The 23,246-nt window shown below is 38.0% G+C and overlaps 1 protein-coding gene across 10 annotated transcripts in view; it reads right to left on the reverse strand.

The window, feature by feature from the left end:
* Positions 1–23,246, reverse strand: part of DZANK1 (double zinc ribbon and ankyrin repeat domains 1) — a 53,643-nt gene that overhangs the window by 17,015 nt on the left and 13,382 nt on the right. For 9 of the 10 annotated variants that reach the window (XM_036418845.2, XM_036418842.2, XM_036418841.2 and 6 more), the window contains 10 exons: positions 21,461–21,546; positions 14,542–14,659; positions 13,393–13,506; positions 11,219–11,311; positions 9,161–9,274; positions 8,171–8,335; positions 6,534–6,738; positions 4,555–4,658; positions 1,933–2,007; positions 177–273 (listed from right to left, as the gene is read on the reverse strand). In XM_036418845.2, the coding sequence (XP_036274738.1) occupies positions 177–273; positions 1,933–2,007; positions 4,555–4,658; positions 6,534–6,738; positions 8,171–8,335; positions 9,161–9,274; positions 11,219–11,311; positions 13,393–13,506; positions 14,542–14,659; positions 21,461–21,546 (1,171 nt within the window). The remainder of the gene's footprint in view (positions 1–176; positions 274–1,932; positions 2,008–4,554; positions 4,659–6,533; positions 6,739–8,170; positions 8,336–9,160; positions 9,275–11,218; positions 11,312–13,392; positions 13,507–14,541; positions 14,660–21,460; positions 21,547–23,246) is intronic. The other variant, XM_045574668.1, reaches the window with a different exon arrangement.

A 23,246-nucleotide genomic window follows, 5' to 3' on the forward strand; every position in this document is an offset into this window, starting at 1 on the left:
CTCTCATCATTGATGTTTCTATCTCTCTCCCTCTCCCTTCCTTTCTGAAATCAATAAAATATATTTACAAATAAATAAATAAATAAATAAATAATATCTATCATACCAATGTTAATAGTAATGTATTTACAAAAAATAATAAAATAAAATAAAATAAATGGAAGGGCACAACTTACCCAAGCTATACCTGCTGCCAAATATCCCGTGACCACCCTCGGTGACGGTGCTCAGAAAGTGGTCGCTGAAATTCATCGCCTTACTCATGTAAAAGTTCTGGCCAACAAAAACATGCAAGCACCATGACGATGAGAATGCCGTGTCCTAACACCTCCCTGCCCACCTGCTCCTCTTTCTGTCAATGACAGCTCTGTCCACTCCCGGACATCCTTTCTACAATTCCCTCACACCCAGGATGTTCTGATCATTCAGCCTCTTAAACAGGTCCTCAGTCTGGCCCCTCCTCTCGGTCATTACAACCTCATACCAGGATTATCACAATAGCCTCCCAACAAGTTCCTGCCAGCCCACCTTCCATGTGCTCAAAACGTTTCTGTGTCTTGGAATTAGGGACCTTGGAAGAAGTAAGTTGCTTAACTTCTCTGAGCCTTTCAGTTCCCTCACCCACAAAGTGTAAATATTAAGGTCTACCTCAAAGGCATGTTGTGAAAGTAAAATGAGGTGAAACAGATGTTTATAAAATGAGGATAGATAATGCATAGGCCAGACTTGAAATCCTGTATCCACCCTACCCTACCCTCACGTGGCTGCTGGTTCCTGCCACAGGGAACCACCTGCTACTTTCTAAACACAAACTGCAAGTTAAGAAAAAAACAGTGAACCTGGGCATATTTACTTCCCTTCTATTTGATAGATAGCATGTTGTAGATGCTATTGATGCCCACCCAGTCCCACCTAACTGGTCAGCTGCTGTGTTGGTTACTAACAGCTCACAGCTGACCCCCTTCTCCGGCCAACTGCCATCAGTAGTGGGGTGCTGCCTTCCCATAGAAAATTATGCCCCTCGCCTCCCTGCCTCAACTGGGGACAACTGTGTGGTGTCATTCACAATCCAGGGCTCCTCACGGATCCAGGTAAAGCCAGACATTACTTGCTCATTTAGCTCCTTCCCCAGCCTTGTCCTAAAGCCCTTCACTCCCCTTCTCCTGAAATACCTCCCTGACCCAAGCTCTGCTCTGGCCACACCAGAAACGTGGCATTTAGTGCTTTACTTGGTTTCAAAGCGCTTTCGTATGCATTATCCTCTTGGATATGCCCAGCCTCCCTTTGAGGTAGGCAGGGCCCATAAATCTATCTTAATTTTAAAGACATTGTTAACACCCTGCTGGTTAACAATAAATAGTAGTTCCTCTCTTTTTCCTTGCCTTCTTTATCCGTCTTCTCAATCCACTGATTCTTCTTTTGTATATTTTGACTTTTTGTCCAATAACACCAAAGCTGCCAATATCAATCAATATTTGTTACACACTTACAGGCTCTGCACCAATGCCCCAATCACCATATAGAGGGCAGATCAAAGGAGAGAGACATGGCCACAACACTTGGTTTCTCTTTTACAGGCAAACAGGTCATAGTACATATCAGCAAACAGTTTTGTCAGTCTTTTCCCAAAGCAGTTGTATCACAGACCTGCCATCAGATGTCAGTGAACAGAAATAAGCCTGAAAATCACAGGCCCAATCGGGTAGGTGACAATTCCTGTTCTCACTGTATCACTATGTGCCCTAATGCTTCTCTCAGGCTTAGCTCAGTTATTTACCTAATTCCATGAAAGTGTTGACCTACATTCAAGTTCCACGATATTTGAAACTTTTCCTTTCTATGAATTACACAGAAACATTTCAACAAGTCATAAGCCACAACTTACTAGTTCAGTCAATTCCCCAATAAATAACTTCTGAAGGTTTCACTCACCTTGTTTGAGACTTGAACATAATTCAGCCTGATGCTAACTTCATAGCCATCTTCATGGACAGTAGCAGAAAGAAGCTTTTAAAAAAGTAAGAGAGAGGAATCACAACTGTGGGTATGGAACTCAGTGCCCTGAGCTACAACAAAGAAATTCTGAGATGTTAAACTATAAATTTAATCAAATATTTAATTAACACAAAATAAGGCAAAAAAGATAAACAGAACAAAAACAGAACAAACAGCAAAATGGGTCAAACAAATCTAGCCATATTTATAATTTCATTAATTATAAATGAACTAAATAAATACTCCAATTAAAGAGCAGAGACTGCCCTGGCTGGTTTGGCTCAGTAGCTAGAGTGTGTCAGCCTGTGAACTGAAGGGTCCCCGGTTCGATTCTAGTCAAGGACACATGCCTAGGTTGCAGGCTTGGTCCTCATGGGGGCGCTGCAGGAGGCAGCCGATTGGTGATTCTCTCTCATCATTGAGGTTTCTATTTTTCTCCCTCTCCCTTCTTCTCTGAAATCAATAAAAATACATTTTTTTAAAAAGAGCAGAGTCTACCAGAATGTATAAGAAAGCAAAACCCAACTTTATACAAGAGATATGCTTTAAGTTTAATCAAGAAATATGGCTGGATGCCACCATCTTAGGAAAGGTGTCCTGGAGGCCAGGTTTTAGCAATCAAAGGTAATTCTATATACTAAAAGCATAATACGCAAATCAACCGAATGATGGGTCACTATGATACACACTGACCACTAGGGGGCAGACAGACGCTCAATGAAGGAGCTGCCCCCCAGTGGTCAGTGCACTCCCACAGGGGGAGCGCCATTCAGCCAGAAGCGGGGCTCATGCCTGGTGAGTGTATCAGCTGTGGCGGGAGCCTCTCCCACCTCCACTGCACGAAGGTGGTAAGGAACAAGTGGTCCCAGACTGCGAGAGCCCTGACTGTAAGAGGGATGTCCACCTGCTGGCTTAGGCCTGATCCCCCTGGGGACATTCCCTGATGAGTGTGAGAGGGCACAGGCCAGGCTGAGGGATCCCTCCCCTCCCCAATGTACTGGGCCTCTAGTGTATTATAGTTGAGCAGCTTTCTCTGTAAGCAGTGGGAGGGATTTAGTTCAAACCAGAGATCAGCAAGTGTTTTAAGGATCATATAGTAAATGTTCTAGGTTTTGTGGGCCATAGAGTCTCTGTCATGAATACTCAGCATTGCCATTGTAACACAAAAGCAGTTACAGAAAATAAGTAAATGAATGAGTCTAGCTGCAATCTGATAAAACTTTATTTATAAAATTGGATGGCAGGCTAGAATTGTCCCACAGGCCATAGTTTGCAGACCCCTGGATTAGGCCAAAAAAAAACTAATAAACTATCAAAATAGATGATCAAAGGAAATTGAGCAATACTTGACCATGAAATAGTTTCAATGTTGGCCTTTTAGTGTCAGAGAAGCAGACAGGCTGATTTTCAAAGGTTCCTCTAGTCTCATGACAGAGGAACAGGTCTTCTTACAAAATGTCTCTTTACAACAGCAGATAAAGGCCATGGTATTTGGGGTCTGACAGACCTACTTCAAAGCCTGAATCCCCCCGAGACTTAGCAGTATGGTTCTAGGGGAGTCACCAAACCTCTCTGAACCAGTGTCCCCAGGTGTCAGATAAGGTTTGTTCTGATTATCTACTGCAGTGTAAAAAGTCCCAGACTCAGTCACATCAAACAACTCCCATTTTTATAAGTTCATGGATTCCAATGGGGCCCAGCAGCAATGGCTTTTTTTGTTCCATACATCTGAGGCCTCAAAGACTCACATGGCTAGAGGTAGCTTCATGTTTGGGAACTGGAATAGCCTAAAGCCTCATCACTCATTGCCTGGCTCCTGAGCTGGGATGACTCTAGGATTGAAGTCAGCTGGAGCTGCAGACGGGTGCACCAAATGTGGCCACGCCTTGGGCCTGGGTTTTTCACAGCAAGAGGGCTGGGCTCCAAGGAGTTTTGAGATGAGCATGCAAAGCCATAGAAAGCCACGTGCATATATGACCACCACTTGGGACTCCCATAGCATCATTTCTTACATACTGTTGCCCAACAGTCACAAGCCCACCAGACTCAAGGTGAGAAGATATAGATTTCATCTTCTAAAGGGAAGACTGTTGAAGAATCTGTGGCCATGTTTTAAAAAACGGCCACAGTGCTAATACTCCTACCTTGCAGATTTGTTTTGAGAACTAGAGATGATAAACATGATATATATATTGTTATATGGTTAAATCTCTTAATTACTATTAATAATAGAGTGTAGAGTTTAAGAAGACAATTTGGCTGAATTAAACTATTCTGGGTCATTTAGCTCTGACCACCAGGATTTCCACAGCCTGTGAATGCTCACAATTCACTGTCTTAGGTCAGATGTCCAGGAGCAGACCCTAGGACAAGACTCAAGTGCAGGTGATTTATAAAGGCAGTGACTGCAAGGGAAAGATAGTAAGGAAATGTAGAAAGCAGGACAGGAAAGGGAAAGGAGCCAAGCAAAGGACAATTTCAGGTGAAGCCGGCGGAGGGTACTTCAGCCTGATCCCATGGGACACTGTGAGGTGGAAGTTCCACTCAAAGTCCACTCACCTTTCCCATCCTGGGTTCGGCAATCAAGGCCCGGAACTCAGAGTTGTTCTGAGTATAGGCCCTGAGGTGAGCAGAGATGTGATCCAACTGTTTTCTCCAGTATCCTAAGGAAGAAGAGAAACCCATCCACATGGTTAATTCTTCTGAGGCTAAGAAAGAAAATGCTGATGTGGATCATGTATTCTCAGAAAGGTTGTTTTCCTTTGTAACTTTGTGATGGTTTTTACTTGAACCTCAGCTATGTACTATAAGTTCCATTTTTGTTCCAAGATTCTTTTTACACACGATTAATTATAGAATATTCTAGAATCTCAAAAGACCATATTTTGATTTTTGTGCATTGGGTCTTTTTCATTTATTCTTATAAAATTATGTTTAAAGTAACCAACCATATTTGGTTGGAGTTTCATTCTATGCACCAAAGGGTTACGGGTTTGATTTCTAGTGATAGCACATATTTAGGTTGTGGATTAATCCCCATTTGGGGTTTGTACAGGGGACAAGCAATCAATGTTTCTCTCTCTCTCTCTCTCTCTTTCTCTCTCTCTCTCTGTCTCTTTCTTCTCTCTTCCTTTTCCTCTCTCTCAAAACATATCCTGGATGAGTATTAACATATGAGTATTAACATATATGTTTACATAACCTGTATATAAAATTTACAATTTGAGCTTTGGCAAATGTATACATCCCCATCAATATGCAGAACTCTTGAACATCTCAATTATAAAAGACAAGCAGCTGAATTTAAAAATTGAACAAGGATATGAATAGACATTTCTCCAGAGAAAAAATATAATGGCCAAGAAGCACATGAAAAGACAACATCATTACTCATCAGGGAAATATTAATTAAAAGCATAATGAGGGACCACGTCACCCTACTAGAATGGCGACAATGAAAATATAGTAAGTGTTGGCAAAGACGTAAGAAATCAGAACCCTCCTACAGTGCAAGCAGAATGTAAAATAGTGCAGCCACTTTGGAAAGTAGTATGGAAATGTTAAACATAATTTTATCATTTGGCGCAGCAATTGCACTCCTATGTATATACCCAAGAGAAATGAAAACATGTCCATAGAAAAACTTATACATAAATGTTCACAGCAGTATTATTCATAATAACCAAAAGGTGAACAAAATGCAAATATCCACCAACTGATAAACGAATCTACAAAATGTCATAAATGCTTATAATAGATTATTATTCAGCTATGAAAAGAATGAAAAACATGCCAAAATATGGATGAACCTTGAAAACATTATACTAGGTGAAAGAAGCCAGTCACAAAAGACCATATATTTATATAAAATGTCCAGAATACATAAATCCACAAGTATAGAAAATGGATTTATAGTTGCCAAGCACTTGGGAAAGGAGATGTGGGAAGTGACTGCTTAAAGAGAATATGCTTAATATGCTTTTATCACACTTAAATTACTTTGGTGTGATAAAAAGTTCTGGACATAGAGTGGTAAAGGTTGTATAATATTGCTAATGTACTAAAGCTTGCTGAATTGTACACTTTAAAATGGCTAAAAGGGTGAATTGTTATGTCAATGTTACCACAATAACATAAAGGAATAATAGCAAACAGCAATGACGACACAGGTTAACATTTCTGCCACAATAGAAGTCCATGTGTACTATTTAATTTATAGACTAGATGAGGGGACTGTGAGTCAAAACATCACAATACTAAATGTTAAAAGAAGAGCAGTTTAATTCAAATGAAAATTACTTTAAAAAAGTAAAATAACCAAACTTATTTCTTATATATAAAAATAAATCTAAAGGAAGAAAAATTGAGATTTTCTTTCTTTTTTTTTAGTTTCTTTATTGATTAAGGTATCACATATTTGTCTTTATTCCCCCATTCCCATCCCCAAGCCCTTCCCATGTATGTCCCCACCCATGAGATTTTCTTTCAAAGAAAGAGTGAGTTCTCTCCTGACAAGAAAGCATATTTTTTATCCTCACCTCTTCCTGGGCTGACGGCTGTAAGGAGAGGCTTATGGTCACTCATTTTCTCCTGTCTCTGCTGATGAGAAGCCATTTCCATTTCCTTTTTTGCCAGTAGGTTGCCAGATGGGTAGAACAGGCCAGCGGTCTGTGTACCTACATTCCTCCTAGACCCATCATGTTTGGGTAAAGGACCATTTACGGACTGCCAGGCAGATCGGGACTACAAGTGAGGCAGAAACATAAAATATTATAATTTAATTAATCCTTCAGATTACCCACAGAAAACAACTGTAATCAGAACTCAAATTGTATCTCAAAGAACAACAACAGTATTTTAATCTAAAAGAGGGTTTTCAGCCTTTGCCTCATCTTCCTTTCTTCTGTTTTCTCACCAACTCCTAGCCCCATCTCCTTAGCCACTTACTGTCTCAAATTCAGCAAATTAACTGATGTTCCCTGTTCTGCCCGAGGCCTGGAAGATATCTATCTTCCCAGCCCTACACTTTATTAAAGCACAGACTTTACTATCCATCCACACCCAACCTCTGGGCACCAATATTTCCTGTGAAATAGTCCCCTGTGTCTGGACCTGAGGATGTAAGAGAACCAACATGTAAGGTTATCTAGGTTGTGTACTGCATCTAAAGGAGTACTATTCACATAGTGGACATAATATATTTGCATATTTATTAGGATAATTTTTCTGGTGGATAGAAAATGTCTAACAAAATTAGTATATTATAATCAATTTCCAACAGATGGCACTCAAGTGTCTTCAGGAAAGAACACATTTGCACAAAGGTGTCATGTAGACTATTGGCAGTCCCAGAATGTATAACCCAATTTCGATTAAGAAGACTATGAATTTCCTAAAAATGAACACAAAGTTACTAAAAATGAACACAAAAGTTACTAAATATGTTAGCCTTCATGAAAGTCTAACACAAAGCTGGTGAGTGTTTAAGTCCTTCTGAAAATAACCTTGTGAAATTTTCCTCAAACCATGTCCACTTTTTATAAATGGAAAAAGCAATTTTATATGCGTGATCTAAGTTTCTAAAATATAAAAGAGCCTTGGGGAAAGTTCTTGATGTGCTACATAAGACATCCAAGAGAAGTACTTTCTATCTCATATATGTATTTTTTTTAAATATATTTTATTAATTTTGTACAGAGAGGAAGGGAAAGAGATAGAGAGTTAGAAACATCGATGAGAGAGAGTCATCGATTAGCTGCCTCTTGCACACCCCCTACTGGGGATATGCCCGCAACCAAGGTACATGCCCTTGACCAGAATCGAACCAGGGACCCTTCAGTCCCCAAGCCGACACTTTATCCATTGAGCCAAACCGGTTTCGGCTCATATATGTATTTTAAATCCACTTCTCCTAAAATATATTGTATCTATTGCCTTACAAATGCAATTAGATTTCAATCTATGGTAAATAAATGATATATACTTGATTTCTGAAGAAATCACTCGAGTGTTTAAAACCCAAATTACTTAATTTTATTTCCACATCTAGTTGAAAAATCCATGTGAAAGGTCTAAATGTTTTGGCCCTCTTTCCCTGGCTTGATTCATAGATTAGTATACACACATTCACATACAACCTCTTCCCAAGCACCAGTTCTTACAATGGAGGCCTCACCTCAGCAAAAGGGCCCTGTTCTCCAGCAGCTAGAGCCCGGCTGTTCTCCGCACTAAGTTTTGCCAAGGACTTCAGATATATACCACAGGAGCCACAGAATCGGGCAGACGGGTGATTGTTGGCCCCACATTTGAGGCAAACAGAGAAGCAGGTAGCAACGACAGGCTAGAGGACAGAAAATATTTTTATAATTTCATATATATTTAGGGTCATACTTTTCCCATATAAATTATTTCCATACCAGTCATCAAAATAATACATGCCCATACCCTCAATCCCTGCAATTCTACCTTTTAGAATAAATGTGTATTTTATCCCATGGATGGACAAGTACACAAAGAAGTATATTCAAGACCATTCCCTGAAGGATTGTGATTTTAGAGAAAATAACTGGAAACAATCTAAATGTCCAGCAAGTGAGTATGGCCTAACTATATCATGGTACATACAGATAGCGAAATGCTATAAAACTGCTGAAAAGAATGAGGAGGTTACTATCAATAACTAGACATATTGCGAGATGCAATATATCCAAACTACCACCAGTTTAGTTATTAATGCATTAAGGCTGAAAGAACAGCTCACAAACTAGGTAACAATGGTTGCTTTTAGAGAGAGGAGATGTGGGACTGGGATGAGAAGAAAGACTAACCCTTCACTAAATCTTTTGTATTATTTACATGAAACATTCAGATAAATAACTTTGAGTGTTTTATTAAACAGGAAGGCAGACAATTCACAAAAGAAAAAATATCAACAGTCAACAAATGAGTGAAAAAGTTTAACCTCAAAAAAATACAAATTAAAACAGCAATGAGAGACCATTCTCAAATCAAGAGAATTAATTATCCTTGTCTCCAGATTCTTAGGTGCTAGGACCCAAATCCCAAAATGTGATTTCAGCAAAGTCGTGGAAGAGGGGGAACCTGGCTCTTTCTAGGGTTGGGGTGAGGGTCTCTGCATCAAGAAGCTCAGTGTTCAAATACCCACCGTGGCTCCACACCAGTCACAGAAGAAAGCACCCGGGCGGTTCTGGCGGCCGCATTTGGAGCAGGAAATGGTCTCCCCTTTCCCAGGACCACCTTTATCTCCACTACACCTGGACTAGTGAACACAATGGCATTGACAGGCAGGTTAATACTATTTTCTCCAATCCTCCCACAGAAAAGAAAAAGCAGCTTATCAATGTTTCTCTCTCATCAATATTTCTAACTCTCTATCCCTCTCCCTTTATCTCTGAAAAAAATCAATAAAATATATTTTGAAAGAAAATAAATTATAATAAAAAATATAATAACACTGAACTGAATTATAATAAAAATACAATTGTTATTCATTTCTGAGATGTTGCTAAATAAATTCTTAAACATGAATTTAGGTAGTATCCAGAAATCTTACTACTCAGCATTTACCCAAGAGAAATGAAAACTATGTCCATACAAAATTTTGTATGTAAATGTTCACAGCAGCATTATTTATAATAGCCTGACACCAGAAATGAACACAAGTGCCCATTTTTTGGTTAATAGTTGTATTTATATCCATTCTGTGGAATAACATGCAATGATCAAAGTTATTAATACATATAACAACTTGAATGAACCTTAAAAAAATTGTGCTAAGTGAAGGAAATAAAATACAAAAAAAAAAAAAACAACACAAAAAACTACATACTTCTGTAAAAGGTAAAACCAATGTCAAAAGAGATCAGAATTTTCTGGGGTTAGTGATCATGGAGAACCTCAAATGCAAAAGGACATGAAAAAACTTTTTAGGGTAATGAAATTGTTGTGTAACTTCATTGTGGTGGTAGTTTAAATGATTATGTATAATTACTGATATTTATTAACCTGTATAAAGTGAGTGAGTTTTATTGAATATAAATTATGCCTCAATAAAGATTGTAACAAAAAGAGTTCCTTCAAATCAGCTAATATTATATTGTCAGCAGTTAGACACAACCTTAAAAGACATCTTGTTCAACTCTCCTTTTATGGAGTTAACAGTGTCTCCTACAAAGAGATATGTTGGAGTCCTAACCCCCATACTTCAGAATATGCACTTATTTGAAAATAGTAACTTCATAGAGGTAATCAAGTTAATATGAGGTCATTATGGTGGTCCAGAGACAGACACACATAGGGGGAAGAAAATGTGAAGACACACAGCGAGAAGGTGGCCATGTGGCTGAAGTGCTTCGTGTACTGGCCAAGGGAAGATTGATGCTAGGCGAGAGGCATGAACAGCACCTTCCCTAGAGCTTCAGAAGAAGTGTGATAACACCTTGATTTTGGACTTCTGTCCTCCAGAAATGTGAGATGATAAATTTCTGTTGTTTTAAGCCACTCAGTTTGTGGTGCTTTGTTTTTAGTAACCCCAGAAAAACCAACACACCCTCATTTGATACTAACTATATTGATCACAGTAATCATCACTCATTTGTCCAGTTTCCCAAGGAATCTCTCTGACATGAAAACAAATCCCCCAAAGTGTCAAGTATTTTCCTTCTAAGTTGGCTAGGAAATAGCGACTTCTCTTTGGTTATTGTTAAACCAGGACAAGAGTCACCTGGAAGTAATTTTTAAAAACTCATCTTCATCAGAAATAGTTTATAAACATAAAACAGATCATCTAAACTAAACCCATTTGCTCTACTTAAGTTGCATATACTCCTATTCCCCTATTCCTTCATCTTAAACACTCGAAATAAGCTGGTAGGAAACTCAGAAGTGGGTGCCGGCAATGTTCTCAATTTCAAAACATAGCATGGTATAGTTAAATACAGACATACCTGACTGTAAATGAAAGTGAATGGGTCCATTAACCAATGGCTACTGCCAGCCTTCCATGCAAACTTAGTAAATAAAATTGTAAGAAATTGTAGGTTTTATTGAATCCCCATGAAGACTTTGAAAAAAAAATTTGTGTTGGTAAATATATAGAGTTCTCTCCATATTTAGAGACATTGCTCCTGCCCTGTAGATTATATTTATTCATTATCATTAACGCTGAACCTTAGCAGCCACTAAATATAGGACAGGCACATACCTCCTTTGATGAAGGCAGGGTGCTCTCACAGGTGAGGCAGTATTTCAGGTAAGGATGATTCCCTGTGCCACAGGTGCGACAGATTACTTTCTCCTTGAAAACAGAGAATAAGAAATTCATGTTCCTCTGAGCAAAGAAATGTGCAAATAAAGCAAACAAAGGCATGAAGACAATTTAAGAACAAGATTAGAAGTCAACAGTAATTGCAATGTTGAAGTTTAAATATATGAAGCAAAAAGTTGTCTAAGTAGGCTGCCATGCAATTTGTCCTCTAAATCCATATTCAGAGAACACATTTCTCTTTTCTTTTCTTTTTTTAAATATATTTTATTGTTTTTTTACAGAGAGGAAGGGAGAGAGGTAGAGAGCTAGAAACATCGATGAGAGAGAAACACTGACCAGCTGCCTCTTGCACACCCCCTACCGGGGATGTGCCCACAACCAATGTACATGCCTCCGACTGGAATCGAACCTGGGACCTTTCAGTCCGCAGACCGACGCTCTTCCACTGAGCCAAACCGGTTTCGGCAGAGAACACATTTCTATGTATTCTTTTTGTTTGTTTAGTTTCTCTCTCTCTCTCTTTTTTTTTTTTTTTCTTAGTCCCTCCACCACCACTGATATCTGTCCATATGCTTCTATGATTATAACTATTTTGCTTGTAAGTTCATTTTGGTCATTAGATTCCACATTTTAATGTTAATTCTTCCTATCCATGAACACGGTATATGCTTCCAGTTTTTTGTATTTTCTTCAATTTTTTTCTTCAGTGTCTTATAATTTTCTAAGTACAGGTCTTTTGCATCCTTAATTAAATTTATTCCTAGGTATCTTATTCTTTTTGAAACAATTGTGAATGGAATTTTTTTCTTAGTTTCCCTTTCTGATACTTCATTATTGGTGTATGAAACGCCAACTGATTTCTAGATATTTATTTTGTATTCTGCTACTTTCCTGAATTCATTTATCCATTCTAGATTTTTTTTGTGTGTGGAATTTTTAGGATTCTCTATGTACTATATCATGTCATCTGCAAATAATGACTGTTTTACTTCCTCCTTTTCAATTTGTGTGCCTTTTATTTCTTCTTGTCTCCATATTTAGAAACATTGTTCTCTGTTAATCATGAGAGGCTTGGTAATAAGAGTGGTGAAAGCAGACATTCCAGTCTTGTTCCTATTCTTAAGGGAAATGCTTGTAGTTTTTGCCTATTTTTATTTTTTAAATTTTTTTATAGAGCTTCTTCACAGCCTGTTTGCTCTGGTGTTGGATGGCCTTGATACCACAGTGAACAGTGTATTGTTATCTCTATCTATCTATCTATCTATCTATCTATCTATATATATATGTATGTGTATATTATTGATTTTTTTTTTTTTTTTTTTTACACAGAGAGGAAGGGAGAGGGCTAGAGAGTTAGAAACATCGATGAGAGAGAAACATCCATCAGCTGCCTCCTGCACACACCCCACTGGGTATGCGTCCGCAACCAAGGTACATGCCCTTGACCAGAATCGAACCTGGGATCCTTGAGTCTGCAGGCCAACGCTCTATCCACTGAGTCAAACCGGTTAAGGCAGTTTTTGCCTATTGAGTAAGATGCTGGCCCTGAGTCTGTCATATATGGCCTTTATTATAGTGAGGTATGATGCCTCTATTCCCACTTTGCTAAGAATTTTTTGTTTATTTGTTTGTTTGTTTTTGTTAGTCCTCACCCGAGGATATTTTTCCATTGATTTTTAGGAAGAGTAGAAGAGGAAAAGACAGAAACATCAATGTAGAGAAACACATCGATTGGTTGGCTTTTGCACAAGTTCCAACCAGGACCCGAGGCAGGGAGGAACCTGCAACCAAAGTATGTGCCCTTGACTGGAATCGAACCGGGACCCTTTGGTCTGCAAGCTGATGCTCTATCCACTGAGCCAAACCGACTAGGACTTGTTGAGAGTTTTTACCATTAATGGTTGCTGAGTATGTATTCTTCTTAATATTATAGATCCCATTGGGAAGTTAAACTTTTGGACAACATGCCTTTCCAAAAATTCGAGTGGATTTTGTTCACAGATATTGGCTTATCACTTGTTAGCCAATTCCATCAACTGAAGAAAGACAATTGCTCAAGCATTACTTTCTATATATTTCATTCATGTTTTTACAAAGTTGCATTTCATTACCTTCATGTGGAAGCTGGCGGGTGGTTGCATCTGCAGAGCAAGAGGAGCCTCACACACCACACAGAAGGAAGTGTTCATGGGCACCATGCTTCCACATTCTGCACACAAGCCCAACTGGGCAAAGAAAGAGGTCAAGTTTGTCATGGGATGCAAAACTGAAGGTATAAGTAGATCATAGAATGTACGGTTTAATTTGCTTTTGTAAAAACATTTTTAAAGTAATTACCTCTATTCTTATTTTTTCATATTAAGATTAAAACCATGTTTATTTTAGAAAACAGAAAGAAAGAAGAAAGAAAGAAAGAAAGAAAGAAAGAAAGAAAGAAAGAAAGAAAGAAAGAAAGAAAGAAAGAAAGAAAGAAAAAAAGCGAGCTGAAACCGGTTTGGCTCAGTGGATAGAGCGTCGGCCTACGGACTGAAGGGTCCCAGGTTCGATTCCAGTCAAGAGCATGTACCTTGGTTGTGGGCACATCCCCAATGTGGGGTGTGCAAGAGGCAGCTAATCGATGTTTCTCTCTCACCGATGTTTCTAATTCTCTGTCCCTCTCTCTTCCTCTCTGTAAAAAATCAATAAAATATTTTTTTAAAAGAATGAATGTGTTTTGGTAAAGGTATTAATTTTTAGTAAGCCAAGTATGTTTTCTAACTAACTGCAAACTTAGTAGTAAGATAATATAAATTATTATCTATACTTGGCTAAAACTTTTAAATTTAGATATACTAATCTATCTTTAGCCTATATAAACAGCTTCTTTGGACAGAATGATGTATCTTATGACTATATATAGACTTGTAATTAATACATATGATTTATTTCTAGAATATATTTCCTTACTATTCCCAGATTATAAACAGAAATATCACATAAATAGGAAATTAATATTTATCCATTTATGCATCGTTGAAACAATAAGATTTCACTATTTTTGAGTTTGTGCTTCTACAAGGCCACACACACACACAAAAAAAATATTAAGTGGCATTGCAACCAAGTTTGTTCATTAGTTAGACAGTAAGAGATTAACCTGCCAGCATTATTTTAAACAAGTATTTATATTTGTGGTTTGTGCTTGCCAGGTACTATTCTGCTGCTGCAAATAAAGATCAGATAACCCAATGAAAGAAACTTTTAAGGACTTTGCTGCTCACCTGAGCTCCTTCTGAGGGTGAGAGACGACAACCAAATACAGGTGGAACAGGAAAGCCACAATCTTGACAGAAGCGAACCAAGGGATCAGATGGGCGAAGGGCGAGGCACTGGGCACACCTAAAACAGAAAAGGTTCCTGATTGATCATGTAAGAAGTCAAGTGAAAATCTATAAGTGTTCAAGAATCTTTAAAAATAAAAAAAAAGTAAAATACTCTCATAGGCTATGTCGTTTTATTACAAACTGGACTCAAGCTGGAACCACTGGTATCTTTCACCTCCAGGCCATCTCACTTCCTGAATGCAGCTGAAGTTAGAAGCAGCCTAGATCCCACTTTTTGTGGGGATCTGACTTGTCCTATCACATTGGATTTGGCACTGGGTTTGTGAGGATAAGCCAAGGGAATTCTAGTAATGTCTACATTGCACTTTTCTAACTTTCTCCCTGAGCACTGAGCCCAGTCTGTGTGACTCTCTGGAGGGTCACCGTCTATTAAGCTCTGCCTATGTTTCCACTCACCTGGTTAGAGTGCCAAGGCCCTGCCCCAGCAACATCTGTCCCAGTTTCCTAGGCAGATGAATCCCATCGTGTAGCCCTCACCAACCTACCAGGGTTCTGAATATCAGCCAAAGTGAGAGCATTGACAAAACTCAGCATTCTTTTATGATTAAAAGCACTGAATACACTAGGAACAAAAGAAAACTTCCTCAACATTCTAAAAGTCACATACAAAAACCCCAGAGCTAACATCATACTCAGTGGTGGATGACTGAAAGCTTTTCCCCTAAGATCAATAGCAAGACAAGAATACCCACGTTCACTGTTTCTATTCAACATAGTATTAGAAGTCCTATACAGAGCAATTAGGCAAGAAAAAAATAAAAAGCATTAAAACTAGAAAGAAAGGAAGGAAGGGAGGGAGGGAGGGAGGGAGGGAGGGAGGGAGGGAGGGAGGGAGGGAGGAAGGAAGGAAGGAAGGAAGGAAGGAAGGAAGGAAGGATGAGGAAGTAGAGGAAGTGAAAGAAGGAAGAACGAAATAAATAAAGAAATAAATAAAGAAAGAAAATCGAAATAAATCAAATAAATGACAAAAGAGAGAAAGGAAAGACAGGAACTCAAGTAAATAAAGTAACAGACAGGAAAGAAAGAAAAGAAAAAAGTAAAATTATCTTTGTTCATGGATGATAGGATCTTATATGTAGAAAACCCTAGGGTGTACACACACACAGCTAATAAGAAATTTAGAAAAGTGGTAGGATAAAAAAAATCAACATACAAATATCTGTTGTATTCCTATGAACAATTTGAAAAGGAAATTAAGAAAACAATTCCATTTATAATAATATCAAAAAGAATAAAATGTTTAGGAATCAATTTAACCAATGAGGTAAAAGACTTGTACAATGAAAGCTATAAAACTTCTCAGAGAGAAATTTTTAAAAGACATAAATAAAAGGATAGACATCCTATATTCATGAATCAGAAGACTTAATATTAAGATGAAAATACTAACTAAAGCAATCTACAGATTCAATGAAATTCTTATCAAATTCTCAATGACATTTTTTGCAGAAAGAAAACTCATCCTAAATTCATATGGAATCTCAAGTAACCTCAGATAGTCAATATAGTCTTTAAAAAGAACAACAAAGTTGGATGACTCACACTTCCTGATTTCACAATTTTCTACAAAGCTAACTAATATATGAAGTATTGTTCTAACATAAGAACAGCCAAACCGGTTTGGCTCAGTGGATAGAGCGTCGGTCTGCAGACTGAAAGGTCCCAGGTTCGATTCCGGTCAGGGGCATGTACATTAGTTGTGGCCACACCCCCAGTAGCGGGTGTGCAAGAGGCAGCTGGTCGATGTTTCTCTCTCATTGACATTTCTAGCTCTCTATCTCTCTCCTTTTCTCTCTGTGGAAAATCAATTTTAAAAAATAATAATAATTAAAAATAAAGAACAGACATATGGACAAATAGAATAGAATAGAATAGAATAGAATAGAATAGAATAGAATAGAATAGAATAGGAGAGCCCAGAAATATACCTTTGTATGTATGGTCAAATGATATTGGTGAGGGTCAGGGGGAAAGGACAGTCTTTCTGACAAGGGTGCTAGAAAAACTGGATATCCACATGCAAAAGAATGAAATTGGACCCCTCCTTACAACATATACAAAAACTAACCTAAAATGGATCAAAGATCTGAATGTCAGAGGTAAATCTATAAACCTCTTAACAGAACACATAAAAGACAAGCTTCATGACACTAGGTTTAGCAATGATTTCTTAGATATGCCACCCAAAGCATAGGCAGCAAAAGAAGAAATAGATGCTTGGCTGGCATGGCTTAGTGACTGAGCGTCAACGTATAAACCAGAAGGTCACGATTCAGTTCTTAGTCAGGGCACATGCCCGAATTGTGGGCTCGATCCCCAGTGTAAGGTGTGCAGGAATCAGCCAATCAATGATTCTCTCTCATCACTGATGTTTCTCTTTCTCTCTCCTCACTTCCTCTCTGAGATCAATAAAAATATTTTAAAATTTAACTTTAAAAAACCTTTTGTATATCAAAGGACACTAACAAGGGAGTGAAAAGAGAACCTTACAAATGGGAGAAAATATTTACAAATAATATACCTGATAAAGAATTAATGTTCAGAGTATATAAAGAACTCCTAAACTTAAAAAACAAACAACCTATTAAAAAATGGGCAAAAGACTTAAATAGACATTTCTCCCAAGAAGATTTACAAATATCCAAGAAACACATGAAAAAAAAGTTCAATATTACTTGCCATTCTGGAAATGTAAATCAAAAACACAATGAGATACCACTTTATACTCATTAGAATGACTATTATCCGAAAAATAAAAAATGAGTACTGGTGAGAGTCTGAAAAATTGAAACCCTTGTGCATTTCTGATGAAAATGTGAAATGATGCAGCTGTTGGAGAAAACAATTTGGCAGTTCCTCAAACAGTTAAACATAGAATTGCTATATAATCCAGAAATTCCACTCTTAGTCAAATACCCAAAGGAATTGAGAGCAGGGATTCAAAACAGATATTTGTGCATCAATGTTCATAATAGCATTATTCAAATAGACAAAAGGTGGAAATGTTTCTATCTATTAACAGATAAACAAATAAACAAAACGTGGTATATACACACAATGAAATATTATTTATATTTAACTGAAGGCCCAATGCATGAAATTCATGGGAGGGGCTTAGCCCTTGCAGCCCCAGCCCTCGCAGCACCAGCTACCTCATTGGCTGCCCTGCCCACTGATTGTTCCAGAAGGTCATTCCAGAAGGTTGTTCCACCATCCGGTCTATTTAGCATATTAGCTCTTTATTATATAAGATAAGAAATGAAATTCTGATACATCCATGATAACATGGATGAACCTCGAAAACATTATGCTAAGTGAAATCAGACTCAAAAGAACAAATGATGTCTGATTCCATCTATATGAAGTAACTAGAATAGATAGTTATAAAATCAGAAAGTAGAACAAAGTAGGACAAAGTAGGTTACTGGAGACTGAAGGGAGGGAGTAATGGGGGCTTATTATTGCTTAATGGGAATGAGGTTCTGTGTAGAATGACAAAATAGTTCTGGAAACTGATCGTGAAGATAGTTGCACAACATTGTAAATGTACTTAATGCCATGAAATTTTACACTTAAAATGCTAAATTTTATTTATGTATATTTAAGCACAATAAAAAGTATAAAGGACTGCAAAAAATAATTAATTATCTATATAATAAAAGCCTAAGCAACCATTACAACGGAATGACTAGAACAACCAGTCGCTATGATGCACATTGACCATCAGCGGGCAGATACTCAAGGCAGGAGCTGCCCCCTGGTGGTCAGTGTGCTCCCACAGGGAGAGCGCCACTCAGCCAGAAGCAAGGCTCACAGCTGGTGAGTGCAGTGGCAGTGGCAGGAGCCTCTCCTGCCTCCACAGCAATGCTAAGGAGCAGCGAGCCAAGCAGTAAGGAGCAGCGAGCAGGCCGGTGGTAAGGAGGGAGGGGTCCCAGACATCCCCCAAGAGGTCTCAGACTGTGAGAGGATCGCAGGCCAGGCTGAGAGACCCCTCCCTCAGCACACAACTTTCGTGCACTGGGCCTCTAGTATAAAAGTAATAATGTATTATGGGTTCATGATATTTGTAAAAATAAAATGTATTACAATAGCACAAAAGCTATTGATATTCAGTTATTGGAAATATACTGTCATAATATTCTTATGCTATATATTAAGTATAATATTACTTGAAAATAAACTATGATAAGTTTTAAAAGTACATATACTATAAACTCTAGAGCAACCACTAAAAAAAGTTATTGCTAATAAGTCAACAAAGGAGATAAAATGGAATCATAAATCATACCAATTAATCCAAAAGAAGGCAGAAAAAAAAGGCAACAAATAAAAAATAAGATAAACAGAAAACAAATAACATGATGGCTGATTTAAATTCAAACATATCAATAAGTAAAATAAATAGGCTCTCAACATCTCAATTAAAATGCAGGGATTGCCTGGTACAATTTTTAACAAAGCAAGACCTAAAACACTAAAAGATACATTATGCAAACATCTTGAGAAAAAAGGAGTGGCACAAGAACAGGCATACACAGAAATAAATCCATGCCTTTATGGTCAATTAATATTTGACAAAAGAAGCAAGAAGATACAGTGGGGTAAAGAGAGTCTCTTTAATAAATGGTATTGGAAAAATTGGACAGATACATACATACAAATGAAAGTAGACACCAACTTACACCATACACAAGAATAAACTCCAAATGGATAAAAGACTTAAATGTAAGTCATGAAACCATAAAAATCCTAGAACAGACCTAACTGGTTTAGCTCAATGGATAGAGCATCAGCCTGGGGACAGAAGGGTCCCAGGTTCAATTCCAGTCAAGGGCATGTACCTCAGTTGCTGGCATATCCCCAGTGGTGTTGTGCAGGAGGCAGCTGATCAATGTTTCTCTCTCATTGATGTTTCTAACTCTCTATCCCTCTCCCTTCCTCTCTGTAAAAAAGTCAAAATAAAATATACATATTTTTAAATCCTAGAACAAAACATAGTAAAATTTCAGACATCTTTCATAGTAATATTTTTGCTGGTATGTTTCCTAGGGCAAGGGAAATACAAGGGAAAAAAATAAACAAGTGGGACTTACATCGAACTAAAAAGCTTCTGCACAGCAAAAGAAACCATCAATAAAATGAAAAGGGAGCCCTAACCGTTTTTGGCTCAACAGATAGAGTGTCGACCTGCAGACTGAAAGGTCCCAGGTTCAATTCCGGTCAGGGGCATGTACCTTGATTGCAGGCACATACCCAGTAGGGAGTGTGCAGGAGGCAGCTGATGGATGTTTCTCTCTCATCGATGTTCCTAGCTCTCTAACCCTCTCCCTTCCACTCTGTAAAAAATCATCTAAAATATTTTTTTTTTAATGAAAAGGGAGAAGATATTAGCCAATGATATATCTGATAAGGGGTTAATTTTCAAAATACATAAAGAACTTATACAATTTACCACCAGAAAGACAAACAATTCAATTAAAAAAAGGGCAAAGGATCTAACTAGACACTTCTCCAAAAGGGACACACAGATGGCCAACAGACATGAAAAAATGCTCAATGTCACTAAACATCTGAAAGATGCAAATTAAAACCACAATGAGATATCACCTCACACCTGTCAGAATGGCTACCATCAATAAGTCAACAAACAAGTTGCTGGTGAGGATGTGGAGAAAAGGGAACCCTGGTTGGTGAGAATGCAGATTGGTGCAGCCACTGTGGAAAATAGCATGGAGTTTTCTGCCTTTTGACCCAGTATCCCACTTCTGAGAATATATTCTAAGAATTCTGAAACACCAATTCGAAAGAACATATGCACCCCTATGTTCACAGCAGCCTTATTTACAATAGCCAAGATCTAGAAACAGTGTGTTTACAAAATTATTTACAAATGCCCATTGGTAGATGAGTGGATAAAAAGGTTGTGGTACATTTACAACAATGGAATAGTACGCGGCTGTAAAAAAGAAGGATCTCTTACCCTTTGTGACAGCATGGATGGACCGGGAGATTATTATGCTAAGTGAAATAAACCAGTCAGAGAAAGATAAGTACCATATGATCTCACTTATAGGTTGAATATAATGAACAAAATAAACTGATGAACAAAATAGAAACAGAGGCATGGATACATGGAATGGACTGATAGCTATCAGGGGTAAGGAGAAAGGGAGTACTGGATGAAAGAAGGTGAAGGGATTAGGTACAGAATATATATGCATAACCCATCAACTACACAACAGTGGGGTGATGGCCAGGCAGGCAAAGGAGTGAGGGTGGAGTAAATGGAGACATCTGTAACCGTGTCAACCATTAAAGAAAAAAAAAGACAAAAATGTTTAATACATGCAAAACATGGACAAATCTAAAAATAACCTCAAAATAATTGGCCTGAGTTAAAGAAGCTAAGAAAAAAGAGGAGTACATTCAGAAACATTCTAGTTACATATGGAATGAAATGCAAACTAAGCTACAGTGACAAGAAGCAAATCAATAGTTTCCTGGGAATAAGGAGAGGCACAAGAGAGAAATTTCAAAAGGGCATACACTTTTGGAGGTAATAGATTTGTTCATTTTCTACTGTGGTGATAGTTTCAGAGTTATATTCATATGTTAATTGTACTCACTAAATAAATGCAGTTTTTTATATGCCAATTATGCCTTTAAAATATGTAAAAATTTAATAAAACACAGTTAGGGGTAGCCAAACACCATTACACTTCATCCTTAAATTCTTTTTGACCATAATGCGTCATAGAAGGATTTAAGAAACAGTACAGAGAATGAGATTACTTACTTGAGAAAGTCTGTCTCCCTTTGAATTCTCATGATCTCTGTGGCTGTCAAACTCGGATGGCCAGTTATGTGCGCAAAACTAGGGAACTAAAATTAAGAATGTAACAGAATCTTGGTAAAAGCTGTGGCATAGCAAAATTTCACTGCAAATTATAATATTTTGCCTTATATCCAGCATCCACCCTTTAAAAATCATGGTTGGAGAAGTCATAGGTAATGATTATTCCAGTACCCACCATTAAAAAATTAAAGTGCTAATCATAATCATACATATATATTACATTAAAAACATAAGTGTAGGCCTGGCCGGTGTGGCTCGGAGTGGTTAGAGTATGAGCCCTGCACACTGAAGGGTTCAATTCTTGGTCAAGGGCATGTACCTGTCTTGCAGGTTCATTCCCAGCTCTGGTTGAGATCCATGTGGGAGGCAACTAATCAATGCATCTCTCTCGCGTTGTTATTCTCTCTCTCTCTCTCTCACTACCCCCTCCCCCAATCCCCTTTTCTACCTTCTTCTTTCTCTAAAAAAAATCAGTGGAAAAATATCCTTGGGTGAGGATTAACAAAAACACAAAAAACCATAAGTTTATCTGGGCCGGTTTGGCTCGCCTGCCTGCCTGATTCCCCTAACTACTCACCTGCCTGCCTGATCGCTCCAACTGCTTGCCTGCCTGCCTGATTGCCCCTAACCACTCTGCTTGCCTGCCTGCCTGATCATCCCTAACTGCCTCTGCCTGCCTGCCTGATCACCCCAACCACTCACCTGCCTGCCTGATAGCCCTAACCGCCTCTGTCTCAACCCTCGCCACAGAGGCTTCATCCAGAAGGATGTCCAGAATGACATCTAGGAGGTCATTTGGCTGTCCAGTCTAATTAGCATATTACACTTTTATTATTATAGATTATAAGTGTGATCAGACTTGGAATCATGAGTACATAAGAAGCAGTTGCGGCTATATAAAAAAAATGTGACTCCATAAATGCTCTACTTGGGGCTCAGATTGGAGGAAGAGAGAACAAGAGTTCTTGGGTTGCATTATATGTCAAAATTCTAAATTGGATTTTATAAACATTGAAAAATCAAATTGCTATAATAGTAGTAGCAGTTGGCCACTAGTATAAGAGCATCTTTTTTGTATTATATGGTAAAAAAAAAAAAAAGTATTGATATAGCTTTTATTTATATTATAAATCACTTCCATTTTGTTTAAATCCAATGGGCAAGTCCTTGTCCTTGTCTAATTTGAATCCCAGTAACATTTGACATAGATGACCACTGTCTTCTTCAGAAACCCTTTCTTCTCTTGGCTTTCTATGTTTGTTTGTTTTGCTTTCTTCCTACTTCTCAGGCTCTTCCTCTTATACTCAACCTCTAAAGTCAAGGATTTTGTCTTGTGCTATCTTCTTTTTCTGGACACCCTTATTTATTAATTATTGTATTTCCCATATTAACAACTGTAAACCTAATTTTGCCCACTCTGGTATATTAACTATTCCCACATTTATGTATTTCCAGCCCTGGACTCTACCCTGGGTTTGAACTTGCATGGCCAACAGTGTATTTAACACCTCCAGTTGAATTTTTTTTAATTTGTTGATTAAGAGAGAGGGAAATAAGAGAGACTTATTGTTCCACTTATTTATGCATTCATTGTTGCTTCTTGGCTTTCCCTAATGGGAAATCAAACCCACAACCTTGGCAATATCGAGATGATGCTCTGACTGAGCTACCTGGCCAGGACCTCTTGAATTTCTAATGAGTCTTTGAACACCTGCTCCTCCCTCAT

The sequence above is a fragment of the Pipistrellus kuhlii genome, unplaced genomic scaffold (genome assembly GCF_014108245.1).
Source record: "Pipistrellus kuhlii isolate mPipKuh1 unplaced genomic scaffold, mPipKuh1.p scaffold_m20_p_6, whole genome shotgun sequence".
Taxonomy (NCBI): Eukaryota; Metazoa; Chordata; class Mammalia; order Chiroptera; family Vespertilionidae; genus Pipistrellus; species Pipistrellus kuhlii.